This window comes from Accipiter gentilis, chromosome 2, assembly GCF_929443795.1.
Source record: "Accipiter gentilis chromosome 2, bAccGen1.1, whole genome shotgun sequence".
Lineage (NCBI taxonomy): Eukaryota > Metazoa > Chordata > Aves > Accipitriformes > Accipitridae > Astur > Astur gentilis.
Genome location: NC_064881.1, coordinates 8,059,399 through 8,073,992, shown reverse-complemented (window position 1 = coordinate 8,073,992; position 14,594 = coordinate 8,059,399). Strand labels below are relative to the sequence as shown.

The window sequence follows — 14,594 nt, the reverse complement described above, 5'->3', positions numbered from 1 at the left end:
CTGCAGTCGTGTCAGCTGTTTTTCATCAGGGGTCACCAAAATGTGAGGGAACTCCAGGTTTCTGCTACCCACATCTTCAATTTTAGCCGTAAGAAATTGCTATTTTTCCATTACTGTTTTTTTCAGATATAAAGAATCTTTGCTATGTGTTTATGAATCCCTTCACAGATATTTTATTTATAGGCTATTTCAGGTGATTTGTTGTGGGATAAGGTCTTGGCAAAATTTCTTATAATTTGTTCCCAGCGGTATTGGCCTTAGGACAGATATATGAAGGAAGACATCAGTCATCTGGTGTCATCTGGTGTGCTTTTGTAAGGCTTAGAGTGTTATTTTAGGGTGAACAAACACAAACTGTCTAATTGTCATCTGTCACCTTGGCCATTTTGATACTTGGTCTTCTCTTTTAGAAAGCATTAGAGAAGTAATATTTTCATTGACCTTTCTATTTTGTTTTACTTCCGTAAGCTGTTCAAAGGTATAGGTCACAAACTTTGTATAACAATATACAAGTATAAAGAATACTACCAACTATAAATACAATACTTCAAGTCATCATCCTACAAATACATGCCAAGTATAATATTTACCACTGTAAGAATCCCATGATTCCAGGTCAGATAAGAAATTTGTGTATTGCGAACAGCATGAAAGACAACTAGCGTATCTTCTGTGAGGAGAACTATTTGTACAGATTTAATAGCCTGCACAGTAGTTTCATTTGATGTCAGCTGTTATTGCAACTGAGACCTGAGCTTATTACGTCATTATGAGCAGAGGATAAGGATGTCCAAATGTAAGTTTGTGTCATTACTAGAGTCTGCAATATTTGTGTATTCATTTCATTGCATATTTGTTCATTAAGGGCATTGACTCTTATTTCCCAAGGACAGAATTCACATATATAATTTTTAAAGACTTCTATAGATTAAAAAAAAGGAAAAAAGGTTCTATCCTGATGTGAGAATTAAGTAAACAGGCCTCAAATTCTACCAGACTAGCTGGGGAAATGCATGCTCCTTTACTGGACCTGTCCATGAAAATGCCTTTACTAAAAATGATGAGCTGTGGTGTTGATCTGTTCCTGCAAGCCATGCAGTATCTATCTCCTCTGTGGCATTGCAGGAGGAAAGAGGTAGTATCTCGAGTAACTGTCTCACAAAGCATTATATCCTAAAAGCTTTATAAATCAAACTGAAGTACTTTGGTGGGGTTTAATTTTATTAAGTGAATTGGGAACAAGATTAATTTAGTCTTGTTTCTTCATTCACATGTCAAAAGTGAATCATCCTTGAGATCTGTGAATGTATTTATCATGCATAAGTATTCACTAAATAGTTTGAGTGAAGAGTTTTTACAGAAAGGATGGTTCACAAACTGTATGCTACAACTGCTATTTGTTATTCATAATTCCTGGCATGTGATGATCACATTGCTTCTGCTCTCTGACTGGATAACCAAAACATTTTAACAGAGAAATGTTGGGGAGAAAACCACCACAATTTTGGTACAAAATTGCTAAGCTTCTGAAGTTCATAAATATTGTCATGGATTTTCAGTACCCAAGTATTTCTAAAAAATTAATGGCACAGCCCTAAGAATTGCAACATATTGATTTCAAGTAATTACTTTGCTTATATATGTGTGTCTATTTTCAATAGCGAACTGCTCCACTCAAAATTTTGAATAGCACTCAAGAATGATTAGAAGGGTAATGAAATTGTCAAAGGTGACTTAATTAACTACTGTTTGCATTTATCTAGAGTAGCAAACTTGGAATAGGTAGAGTCTTTTTAGTTTTTGATAGAGTTACCCCAGATGCTGGAGTGCTAAAATACATCAGTATGTCTCTGAAAGCGTGTTCAGAATAGCTTACAAACTCAATTAGTGAATCTGTAATCTGCACTGACTTGTTTACGTTAACTGTGTGGAAACAAATGGCATTTTTACAACTGATTGATTTCTGTGGGACTTCCTACAGTGGTGCCTCATGGGAAGATAAATAGGATATGGTGCTTGGTACCTCTAAAAGAGCAGCATATTGGAAGGGAACCTTTATATTTTAATTGGGGCAGCAATGTATCAAACTCAAACTTTACGATTTCTTGACAAAAATCCTATATATTAACTAGGAAAGCATCTGTGCTTCAATATTTAAGTTTAGAATAAGGTCCTATTTTCTTCTCTGCACACTAACAAATAAGAAGGGAATTGTACAAAGTGTATCTAAATGATATAGGAGAGTAACCTTGAAAATATGCAAAAAAGAGTGAACTTCCTGTTTAACTGGCAGGTTTTGTGCTCATTTCAAGTGCCTGACTTGTATGCATTATAAGATTGATGGGCTGTATTCCTTGCCAGCATAGCAGTAGGTAGATCCGCACTAGCAAAAAAAAGACCCGGCTTATATATATATATAAAATGAAACTAGGAACTTTAAATTATATCTGGAGTAGCCAGACTGAAGGAATACTTAATACGATGTTTATAATCTCAGCTAGTTCCCTGCTTCCCAAGGAAGTTTACAAACAGGGAGAACATCGAGGGCCTTGATCTGGGAAATAATTCCCTCACAAAGGCAGGGTATGTGACACAAGGCCTGGCCAAGTCAGTTGCTCAGCAGGGGCACAGGTGATTAGGAAGGTGTGGAAGGTGAAAAGAGCACGTTCCTTGGTGCCAAGGAAAGCAGTGGTGCCCAAACAGGTAGCTGCTTGTCCTGCATTCCCTCCCGGGTCCTCTGTCAGGCTCCAAGGAGGGGGGGTGAAATGTGCTGATGCAAGGAATTGGTTAAGCTGTTGGGAGAGAGTACCAAGGATCCTTGTAGGGGTGACTCTGCTAGCACTCGCTGCTACAGCTCAGTGTCCTAGAGGAACTGCATTGCTTTGGGATAGTACTTTTCACTCTTTGTCCTAAAGGAGTTATTTTTGTATAGGCATCCCACTCTGAAAGGAGAACTGCGGTGTCAAAGCGGAGATGGGGATGCACGGGACAGAAGCGTTCAGGAAAAGAATCCATCTGGTGTATTGGAAAAGGCATGCAACAAGTGCATAGTGGGCTTTCTGTGCCTTTGTAAAGCTGCATTTCTTGATTTAAACTGTTCTAAAATTTAAATTTGAGTGGTGAGGGGTATATCAGAGGTGGGAGTAACTGGGAAAAGTTGTGGCTACAGTAGCAGCATAATGCAACAGGCTCAAGCTGTTAGGGCAACTCTTTGCGATTCAGTGCAAACTAGGAAAAAAATAGCCTTATTACATTTTTCAAGAAACTCAAATGGTCTGTGGCCAGATGGAAGATGGAAAACATCTCTGCTTCCTCAAAGGCCCAGCTATGGGTACAGGTAGGCCAGATTTAGTGATCAAGCCCTATATTTCAGAGTATATTTTATTTTCTTTACTTTCTTTAATATTCTTAAAAAAGATGTTAGATTTTAATTCATTTAAACAATAGAGTAAGTGCCTCAGCTTTGTATGTTGTATCTAGACAAAGTTTCCCATAACTAAGTGCATTACCTACCTGAGAACTGTTTGTGTAAATCTCATAGCCACCTTAAGCACCTTAAATTCCATGTGCATATTCTACTTTAATGTTTTTACCTGTGAAGGGTGATATAATATCTGCCTGTTGAGCCTGTGTAGCCACTGTGCAAAGCTTTGAAATGTTACAGCAGTGAACTTGAGTAGTGAGTGAGGGTTGTGATGTCTGAGCAGGAGAAATGGGTCAGTTAATAAAACTCCCAATCCATGAATGAAAAAAGAGCACTGGGCTGATGAGCTGGAAGAGAATCAGGCTTGTAAAACATGGGGGAGATATTGATGTGTCAAGGGAAAGTAGCTTGAGGCAAGACTCTGATCAGATAGGTAGTACATAAATATGTAACATCTGAGGCAGAACAGGAGTCTATTAGGTGTGGGGAAATATCTGGGGTCCTGTTCTTCACCCAGCTGTTGCAGTAATAAATGTTTCTTGGTTTGGGATCAGGCTGTTGAGTAGATTCCCTCTTTCCTGTCACCCTAAGAAAAACCTTCCACAGATTGTGAAACAAGGCGTGACTCCTTTCCCCTCCCAAAACAGCAATGTGCTTGCGAGTCCCCTCTGAGCATCACAATGAACGTGTTTTCCTTGGGCAAGAATTTTTTGACAGGTCGCACTGTGAAATAACATAATCTCCTCCCAGTACAACTTCCCTGATCAAACAGGGCTAGAGCAGGTTTGGAGCCTGGCTGGTTTCTGTCCAGGGTAGACCTTGTCCTTGGGGAAGCGGAAAAATATGACGCTTGTGCAGGGCCTTAACACACTTAAATCCTTGCATCCGCACTGTTCCTGTGTGCACAGTGAAACAGCCAAGCCCTTGCACTTTTACTCTATGGACTTGTTCTTGCTTCTTTGCAAAGGGCGAGTGTTGAGTGTCCTGGCAGTAGTCCTACTAGCAGGTGTCCCCCATCGCTTCCCGTGCAGAAAGCAGCTTCTGCTACACAGGGAGGGAAGGGAGCTGTGAAGCGCAAGTTTAGCACGAAAGGGAACAGCATTTTTCCCAGTATAGCAGGGTAGTGAGCTCTTGATAAAACTCCCAGCAGTAATATATCTGCTTTCTTATGCCATCCTTCTATTCTGACCTCTTGATGAGGAAAGGAGAGGACTTTCTTTGGCTGGCTTGCCCTCCTGTCATCAAGAAACCAATTTCTGCCACCTGGTTTGATGGCTGTGGGCCCAGGACGGATTACCATCTTCACTCTCCCTGTCTCTCTTTCTCTCCTCTTGGAAGTCTTCTTTCGATCATCGTCGCCCCCTTACCCTCCTTAATTAAAAAAAATAAACACACACACCAAAAAAAATTCTCTATTCTGACACATCGTATCTTCCAGACTACACATACATCCTCCATGTTAATTCTTTAGGGGTTAATAGGTTCACTTGCAAAATTTCACTCCCTCTCCTCACACTTGTCTTTCCTGCTCTGCCATATGTGTCCTAAAATCTGCCTTTCAGTTTAGAGCTTGTTAATTTTCCAAATAAAAATGTAGCTCTGAAAGCTACATCATCACAACATCCTGCATTTAAATAATCTGAATATTGGAGAGCATAAAAGAGACTGCCTGTTTTCTCTGCCTGCAGTGATGGAGTAGGAATGCAATACGCTTCTCATAGACAATTAGGGCATGCATCACTTAGCTCCAGTCTAAATCAGATTACATGCTCAGGTACTGGATTACTTGCCTTGTAGTAGTTGTGCTCTTCGTGGGATCCAGTAAATAGCATGTAGGTCAATTATAGGTCTAGAAGGCCTTTGTTGCTGGGTGATGTTTTGGATGGGTTGATATATGTCAAAATCTATTATAGACTTTTTGTGAACAATGAAATAAGATCATAGAAGTTTTGACTCTGAAGTTGCTGAAGTCAACTCCTTTTATTTTCCTCTCAGTTCACAGTTAAAATGAGATATGTGTAGGTGCACATGGACTGTATTGTTAGGAAATATTCGCTTCTTATCCTGTAACTTTGGGGGCTAAAACAAACCCTGTATGAGTTTTGCACTCTTTGCTTAATTCTCCAGATGTCTAGTTTCTTCTTCATATAATTTTTCCCCCTTTACAATGTAATAAGCATTCAGCTGTAAGAGCTATACCTAGTACACAATACCTAAACACCAACCTGCTAGGATTTGCTTATTTTCTGATTTGTCCGTGATACACAATATGTCCAGATGCAAGATAACACATTTCTACAAGCAACAGAAGTTATGCTAATGTGCAATAAAACCACTAGTAAGAATAAGGAAACCCATAAGAATACTTCTAAAGCTTCATATTTGAAAAAAGTATACTTACTTTTTTTTCAAGCAATGCAAGTAATTTTATCAATATGGTAAATCAGCACTGATTGTTCTTTGATTGGTACAGGCATGTGTGTGAGCAGTTTCTTGTAAGTCGTGCCAAAAACATGCTGGTGTGCATTGTTAGTATGTGGATGTAAACAATGCAATATCACCCACTTCAATTCACTTTTCTGGCTTTATTTTTTCTTAAAATGTAGAATTGTGTGCATTTGGGTTTTTTTTGTGTAGAATTGCAATAAAACAATATTCTTTTATTGCAGCACATCACTGAATGAGATGGTCTGGCTATATTTTTTGTTAGCTAATGGCCTTGAGAAGAGAGCTAGGAACAGGGCTACTGAAGGCAGTGAGAATATACAGCATCAATGAGGATTGCTTTCTTTCAGATAGAATAGAGGACAGAAACAAATTTTCCTGATGAAGTCAGACCACTGTCTAAGGTATTTCTGTATAATTATTTTAAAAGTGTCATAGGCCTCCAGGTTGTGCTCTGAAAAACTCACATGCAAGCCAGCTCCATGAACTACATCAACCTAACCTTGTGCACAAGCTGGTAAACTCTACTGAAGGGTGAAATACAGGATTTTGTGTTCAGCCTTGTGCTAATTTGGTTAGAGAGCTTCCCGGCTACAGCTGATGCTAAGCCAGCTGGTTCGGAGCATGGCCAGAGTGAGCAAGCAGCTATCTGCATCTTATGAAGTAGATGTGCCCTTCTTTAATGAGAAAGGCAAACAGAAGTCTGCACTGTTGGGGACGTGAGGTTTGGGGGGAGGTTTTCTAAGCTTTCTGGCACTGAAACTTGGAAAGAGGTTTTTGTGTATATTCAAGCAGCAAGAATAAGGAAAGCTGCAGGTTATGTCCTCTATGTATCTCTTTTAATATCATACCTATTGTGTTATGGCAATTTATACAGGCTGAAGTCTTGGAATGTAAGTGGTTGATTCAAATTACAAAATAAACAGGGGAGGAAGTTGGTGAAAACTGGTGTTATTTAGGGAAGGGCATCCTTAAAACTGTGTTGCAGTGGGAGGCTGGAGACACAAGCATCTGCTATGTGGACAAATTTAGTCATAAAACCCGGTTCCCTTAGAGTCAGTGGAGCATACCTATCAAATCTAGGCCTTAGCTCACTTGCTTTCCGTGGAGGATTTTCATCTTGTTTGAGCAGAACTGGAATTTTGACAGAGATGCTTGATTAGAATAAATGGAGCATTCCTATCAAATGCAGACAACTAATGAATCCATGGGTAAGCTCCATTAATTTCAATACAGTGCTAAATGTGTTAAATGTTACGAGAGAGAGGTTGCTGTGTATGTGCACTTACCAATTTTCTTAATGCTAAATTCTAGCTGATTTTAACTTCTTTTTTAAGATTCCATAAGGCATGAGTATAACCAATGTTTTCATATTTAGAAAGGTAAATAAACATCTGTTCTGTGGTATAGAAACCAGGAAAAATAATCTGAAAAAGATTTTTTTGGTAGCATCTCCCATTCAAAAATGGCTTCATTTTAGTGCCTTCATTTTCAGATAAATTTTTTCAGGCCCAGAGAAAGTCTTTGCCAATTTTCATCACAGAACAAATTTTGCTTTTATACTAATCCCCTTCTCCCCCTCAAAATAAGATTTCTGTTATATAAGAAAACAACAACAATAAATGGCCTAAACAATATCATAAACAGGATGGTATAATTTGCATTCTTATTTTACAATGCATCATTTTCATGTATTTCCATGACTTATGTCACATCAACAAACACTAACTTAAACTCCACCTATTTTCCAAAATACTGTCATGATAAATTTGGTCCATGGAATTTTAGGAAACATAAGTTTCAACACAGATTAAGTAGGTGATGAGCCAGGGAGAAGAGTGTAAGAGAGTTAAAACTTGCCATTGCTCCTCCTTTTAGCACCCTTGTGAGGAGCATGAGTGATTTACACAGTATGGAATCCCATTTTACATCCAGTTAAAGAAAGTTACCTTGTCCTTTCTGTATCCACACTTTGATACACCCCACCTCCATCCTTCTGCACTTCCTACAGAGACTTGCATCAATGCAGGGCTTGATAGGAAGTCCAGTCCTGCTGTAGGTTTTACAATAAGGGAATACAAGCAGATATCAGTTGACTCTTTTAATCTCTCTTGCGGGGACTTTGTCTTTCTTTAGGTGTTGTCTCCATTGCAAGACAACCACCTTGGCTGGGAAAAGAAAGGCTAGAGATTCCTTACAATAGTTGCACTGTTCAGTGTATATACATCAACATATATAATGAATCACAGAAAAGCCATGGCTTTGCCTTGTAATGTCATGAAAACATCCAAGTTTGGAGATTCTTCCACCCACCTGGTAAAGCCGCTCCTGTCCACTGGCCTCTTAGTGAAGAAGTTTCTGCTGATGTTCGGTTTGAATGTCCCAACCCGAACAACCACCCGCAGTTGGTGGTTGTTGTCCTTGGTTATACCCTCTGAAGAATTTCTCTCCCCAGTTTTTTAACTCCCCTTCAGGCAGTGGTGGGCTGCAATTAGATCCCTCTCTGCCTCATAAGCTACATAAAACAAATCCAGCTCCCTCAACCCTTCCTTGAAGTTCCTTTAGGTTCCAGCTGCCAGGGTGGCCTGCCACAGAGCCTACTCCTACTCCTCAGCAGCCTTCTTGAACTGTGGAGGAGCAACCCGGGCACATTACTGCAGCTGCTGTCTTACCAGCACTGAGTAGAGAGGGATAATAACTTTGCTTTATCTGCTGGCCATACACATAACGTAGCCAGTATGAGATGGGTTTTATCTGTGATCAGAGAGTATGCTGTTGGCTCATTTTCAGCTTGGCGCCAACCTCCAGGTCCTTTTCACCAAGGCAAAATGTCTATAAAGATGTATGCATCCTTGGGGGTGGTGGGAATGCAATCTTCAAAACCAGCAATACCTGTTTCCTCCTCTCCCCTTTCAAAAAAGAAAAAAAAAAATCCCTCTGATGCCTGCTTGTGAGTATGTGGTTGGAAAGAATGATAACGTTGAAATGAGGAAACAACCAAAATCTGTTATTTCAAGGTAAACCAGAGTCTTTAAAATCCAGCAATTCTGAAATTCTATAACTATTACTAAAAATAACATATTTACTCCATAGTATTAAATCACAAGCTTTCCAAGAATATTTTTGCAAAACATTCAAATACAAATTTAAAATAGTAAGGAGACTGTCATTGCTGCTAATACACTGAGTCCTATATCTGTCTACCTGTTGTTACAATAAAAATAAATAGAGCACATAAGCCAAGCACTTTCTGGTTTTGGTGTTGGTTATAAGAAAAAGGTTGCTTTTCAACTTTTTTTAAAAACAACCCTCAGTGGGATGCCGGTTATGTATGAATCTTTTTGCTGAGAGGAATTTGAAAAAAACCTGTAAACAGAACCCAAACCCCCTTTTGATATAAATGAAATTTTGTTCAGTATCGACTGTTATTAGGCATTAGATGATAAGTAGGCAGATTGGATAGATGTTTCTTGAAATCCTACATAGTATGCAGAACATGCTTTCATTGTGCTTCCTGGCATTATAAGATAATATGCCTTATTTGGAAATATAATGATCAGTTCTGTTAAATCATGTTCAATCAGCTTATATAATAACACCTATATTTTGTTATTCATTTCAGATTTCAGAGACCTATGCCTTCTTACCGAGAGAAGCGGTGACACGATTTCTAATGAGCTGCTCAGAGTGCCAGAAAAGAATGCATTTAAACCCAGATGGAGCGGATCATAAAGGTAGTTTTAGTGTCAAATAGTGGGATGTAAAGTAATTTTACTCCTAATACCCATTTATATTTTCCTAGCTTAAGTGAGGGTTCATAAAAATTTGGTAGACTGGAACAGTTCAGTAATTCAGATCATCTCATTTACTTAAGCTGGAAGGTAGTGAATCTTCTGCTTTCACTTAAGGATGGAGTGTAATACCATATGCACCCTCAACAGAAAGATGATTTTATCTGGAGGAAATAATTTATTTTGCTATGGGAATGTTTATATGGGGGCTTAAACATAAGGAATAGATAGGGTGCATGTGCTGTAGTCATTTAGGGAAGAAGAACTCATCACTTTTCAGGGTTTGAACTTGATTTTCATTTTTCTTCGGGAGACTTCCATCTGTACAGCCTACAAGCGATTGAAGATGCCAAAGTTAGAACTAAATGACATAACTGTCTGACTTTGACTGCAGAGTAGGCTGATGTAGCCTCCGCAATTAACATATAATGTATAATAAATATTTTTATTGCAGATAATGGAAAACCTCCAACTTTGGTGACCAGTATGATTGATTACAACATGCCAATTACTATGGCTTATATGAAACACATGAAGCTGCAGCTACTAAATTCACAGCAAGATGAGGTAAAACCTGAAATCTTTTGGTTTTCTGTTCTCCTGTGTTCTTCGGTACTTGTCTTTGTGGTAGCCAGGAAACTGAACTAAAGATGATTGTTGATCCCATCTTTATAATTTTGTTGCTAAAATAGCCAGTCTGAAACCAAAGCAAGGCTGTTTGCAAGTAATCAGGTTGAGAGAAAATGTCATGACTTACCACCCTTCCATGGTTGGGGATAATATGCCATACTGCTTCAAATTACCTGAAGGTGCCCTTTTACTGTCTGGACCAGCAGAAAGGATAACGGGGGTAGCATGTTCACCCAAGACTTAGTGCTGTGTTCACCAGTGACTTTCATTGTCTAATTCTAGAAAACATACCATCAACAGCTGAAATGAATGCCATGGTGTTCTCAACTTTAGCAGCCAGGATGCAACACATTACAGTGAGATAGATGGAAACCTTGGCAACATCAGCTGAAATCTTTAAGCCAAAAAGCTTGATAAATAAGAGTAGGGGTTGCTTTTGAAACTTTGAATAAAAAGACGGGAAACAAAAGGAAGAGAAGTAGGCTGAGAATCAAGCTTCTTCAGAGAGAATTGGAATTGAATGGTATTTACTTCTAAAAAATTATTTTATTTCTGTGATTTATTCAGAGTTTTTCCAGATCTTAAGTGCTTCACCAATTGGATAGCACCTACCAAATTATTTGTAATAAACTCATTTTGCTAGAAATGTGTTCTTTTACTATTTCAGCTGCCAAATAGTTAGAAGCCCAGCTATGTGCCAGCCAAAAAGCAGTCCTACACGCTGTGTCCTTCTGCCTGACTGCAACATATTTTTTAATAAAGAAAACCTTCAAAAACAACCTTAGCAGCTGGATTATGTCAAAGACCCTGACTGACTCCTGACTTCTGTGGAGTCAGCCAGATTTGGTTTCATAATAAGTAGATATGGGCTATTGGTGAAGATTTATGAATTATTCAAAACCCCATAGAACAGGGTTTTCATCAATCTTTTAGAAATATCAGGATCCTTGTTTTGCTTTTGTCTTTTTTTTTTAATTGTGGAGGGTGTGGGGAGAGATCCCTGACTCAGAGTTCTTCATGCACAAATACAGCCTGGTCATCTTTCCCTCCTATTGATTCTCCCTTCTGCATGCTGCCCCTTTTTAGGGATCTGGCAGCAGGGTTTCAAGCAGCAGGAGAGAAGAGCTTTATCCTTGCAGCAGCCTTAGGAGTTAAAGGACTCTTTGTTTTTTCCACTTCTCCCCTTTGAGAATTACTCCACCCACAACAGGGTCAAGGGCTCATGCTGGATCAGGGCCACCTGCCGCAGTGCCTCTACAACCTGAATGTTTAGGTGTAGTCTTTCTGGTCTGATGGCTGAAATTTGTGTTGAACCAGTTTTTTCATCTAGGTGAACCAGGGGAGATGATATAGTGGCAGCAAGAAGTGCCATTGCTTGCTGTCTCCCTGCCCAGCTCAGTTTTGCAGCTCTAATGTTACTGTGTATGAAATGTTTGTAGCACTGGATTGATGAAGATAAAAGTAATTTTTGATATGTTTTAGTAACAATGTATTGGCCAGGGCAGAGTGGACACAAGGAAAGTCCTCAAGATAATCTTTACATCTTTTTTCAAGGCAGAGTTTTGTTAAGAATTTCTTTTTCCTTCAGGCTGTACATTTGTTGCACTGAGAACAAAATGGCAATGAAAATGGTGTAGTACAAAGCAGGAAGATTTTTGGTGCATACGTTCCAGCTATTTAATGTACTTGAAAAACATGCTTGGGTTTGTAGGAAGACTCTGTTTCCAAGGTTTCATCAATCATATCTGTATTCTTGTGGAGGGGGTGGAATTGAGACAGGAGTAAACTTGAATCCCACGACTAGCTAGCACAGTGACTGAAAGCCTCCTAATTCTCTCACCCTCAATTCATCATTTTTAAGCTGAGGCCATCGATGAAAAGGAAACAGGCTTCATCTAACAGGAGAACTCATCGCTGTGTGGGAATTTACAGCTGTGCTACAACCGGTGCAAAGATGCCAGTGGCTCCCAGCTCCTTTCCCCATGCCTGTGTGTCCACGCAGATTCAGATAAATGTTTACACAGGTTGGGGAGCGAGGTGGAGATATTCTGCAGATTGCTGTAGGCAAACACAGGCCTGCCCATGTGTATTGTTTTATACCTATGCTAGCGCTGGATAGCCAGAGCTCCTCTTCTGGGAGCCCATACAGGTTGCCTAACCCCAGAATTGGAAAATGTAAGCTGCTGCTTGCTGGTTCCGACAGGATTCAGTGAGAAATACCACTGTGTCTTAACAGAGGCCCAGCCTTCCAGAAGGTCTGGGGGAGTTTGTGTTCTGATCTTACTCTTTGAACAAGCAGTGTGCATTTTTCCTAAACCTCAGAACGAGCTCAGCATGTGCCTTGGTCCCCTCTCTCTGGGGCAGGAGGCTAGTGGGCACCACGGTTCTTGTGTGAGAGCAGGGTTCAGGTATTTGCTGCTGCTCTACCTGGGGTGCTCCCGCCTTATCTGAGCAAGGCAGACAGGTGCCCACTAGAGAAGAACTCACTCTTCCGTTTAGTGCTTTACAAAACTTTGAGAACAAAGTATGTTTGTTTTGTTATCTGTCATTGTCCTGGTGTGACAGTGCAAAACAGCATTGCCATGCGTGTTGTCCCACTCTCGCTCCTGAATGGCATTTGGCAGTACTTCATCCCAGTTTCACAAGAGTCGTGACTGCAGGGAACTTGCCTTCCGAAAATGAGAGAAATGCCCCTGCAAGCTGGAAACATCACTGAGACCCAAGAGAGGAATTGATTTAAAGGCCAAGCACTCAGAAAGAAGAAAGCAGCTACATTAGTATCTGTAGAAACCAGTTCACAACAAGTACACAGCAAATCATATTCTAAAGATTGCTGTTTTTCTGGGTCAATTCTGGTGAGCAACCCAGAAAAATAGTCAGAATCCTGTCAGTTGGTTTTTTTTTTTTTCCCCTAAAAAAATAAAAAATTATATTAATTAGAAAAGTATTTTAAACTGATCTTCAGGGAGTACAAAATTATTTGCCATATTTTTCTCTGTGTTCTTTAAAATGCTTTTCTTCATAACAGGAGTAATTATGTCAGAAAAATTGTTACTGAAAATATATCAGCTTAGGTTTGTATGTTGCTTCAGCAGCTTACAGAGCAAGACTTGTGGTTGCTTAATTTTTAATCCATGAGTGGACGCATGAACTTCAGTGGGACTGAAACAAGTGAAGTTAAACATGTACGTGAATGTTTGCTGGACTAGGTCCAAAACTGTTTTGCTTTTATAAATGGGGACAAAATATTTGATTGGGACTTCTACTTTTTGCCTTCTGCTATCATCCCTAGTAGATGCTTTGTAATTAGACTTGATGGATAAATCATATTAAAGATGTATAAGGTAGAATAAATTTGAAGTGATTCTCATGTGATTATATTACTTTGGTTTGCCACTGACTGTCATTTGAACATGCTCAGAACTTTTATAAGCTTTATCATTTTCATAGATGCTTCTTTAAACACAGTAGCAGTGTAAGGGTGACAGACATCATGTCAAGGGAATTTGGTGGTGGATTCTTATTAGGTCAGGTGGCCATTTAGAAATATCTTACTGTGAGTGGTCATCATGGGGTTACTGACCTTGCTTGGGAAAGGTAGAGGATTCAGGTAGGGAATGTGGAGACGTCTCCTCAACCAAATTTGAATAACAAGGACTTGGTATGGGGTCTCTACTTACTAGCCCTCTTTTGCAAAATACTAGGATGTACTAGGATGTATTTTGCAAAATACTAGGAATGTTAATTATCTCTATATTTTGCAAAATAACAGTTACAAGTGTGCGGTAATGGAGTATCCTCATAGTTGAACAAATTGCATTTGTCAGATTATCATATCACATAAACACTGTGTTTTCCTTGCTCTTCTTTATGTGCTCTGCTTGTTTGCTTATATACACAAAGATTTAGCATGATTACACCCCGCTCCAGGTGTGAGTGAAATAAATGGGAACGAGTGAACTGCACATATAATGTGAACAGCATACGATGTTTTCTGACATGTTTCTGAAACTTTCCGTTTGCAGGATGAAAGCTCTATAGAAAGTGATGAGTTTGATATGAGTGACTCAACTAGGATGTCAGCTGTGAACTCTGACCTCAGCTCAAATCTGGAAGAGAGAATGCAAAGTCCTCAGAACCTCCAGGGCCAGCAGGATGGTAAGGCTCTCGTTTCATACAGAAAATGTGGTATTGCCTTGTCTTTTTCCCATTCTGTGCCTTCATTTAGTACCTGCTGTGTCCTTTTCTTCATAATGTGTTTCATTAGGTAATTTGAAATGTATGTTACCTATGTCTCAGCATGA

General features: G+C 39.4%; 1 protein-coding gene across 2 annotated transcripts in view; it reads left to right on the top strand.

Annotated features, from left to right (window-relative positions):
* Positions 1–14,594, top strand: part of NOL4 (nucleolar protein 4) — a 196,963-nt gene that overhangs the window by 36,673 nt on the left and 145,696 nt on the right. For both annotated transcript variants that reach the window (XM_049827495.1, XM_049827485.1), the window contains exons 3-5: positions 9,492–9,603; positions 10,115–10,227; positions 14,316–14,448. In XM_049827495.1, coding sequence (XP_049683452.1) covers positions 9,492–9,603; positions 10,115–10,227; positions 14,316–14,448 — 358 coding nt within the window. The remainder of the gene's footprint in view (positions 1–9,491; positions 9,604–10,114; positions 10,228–14,315; positions 14,449–14,594) is intronic.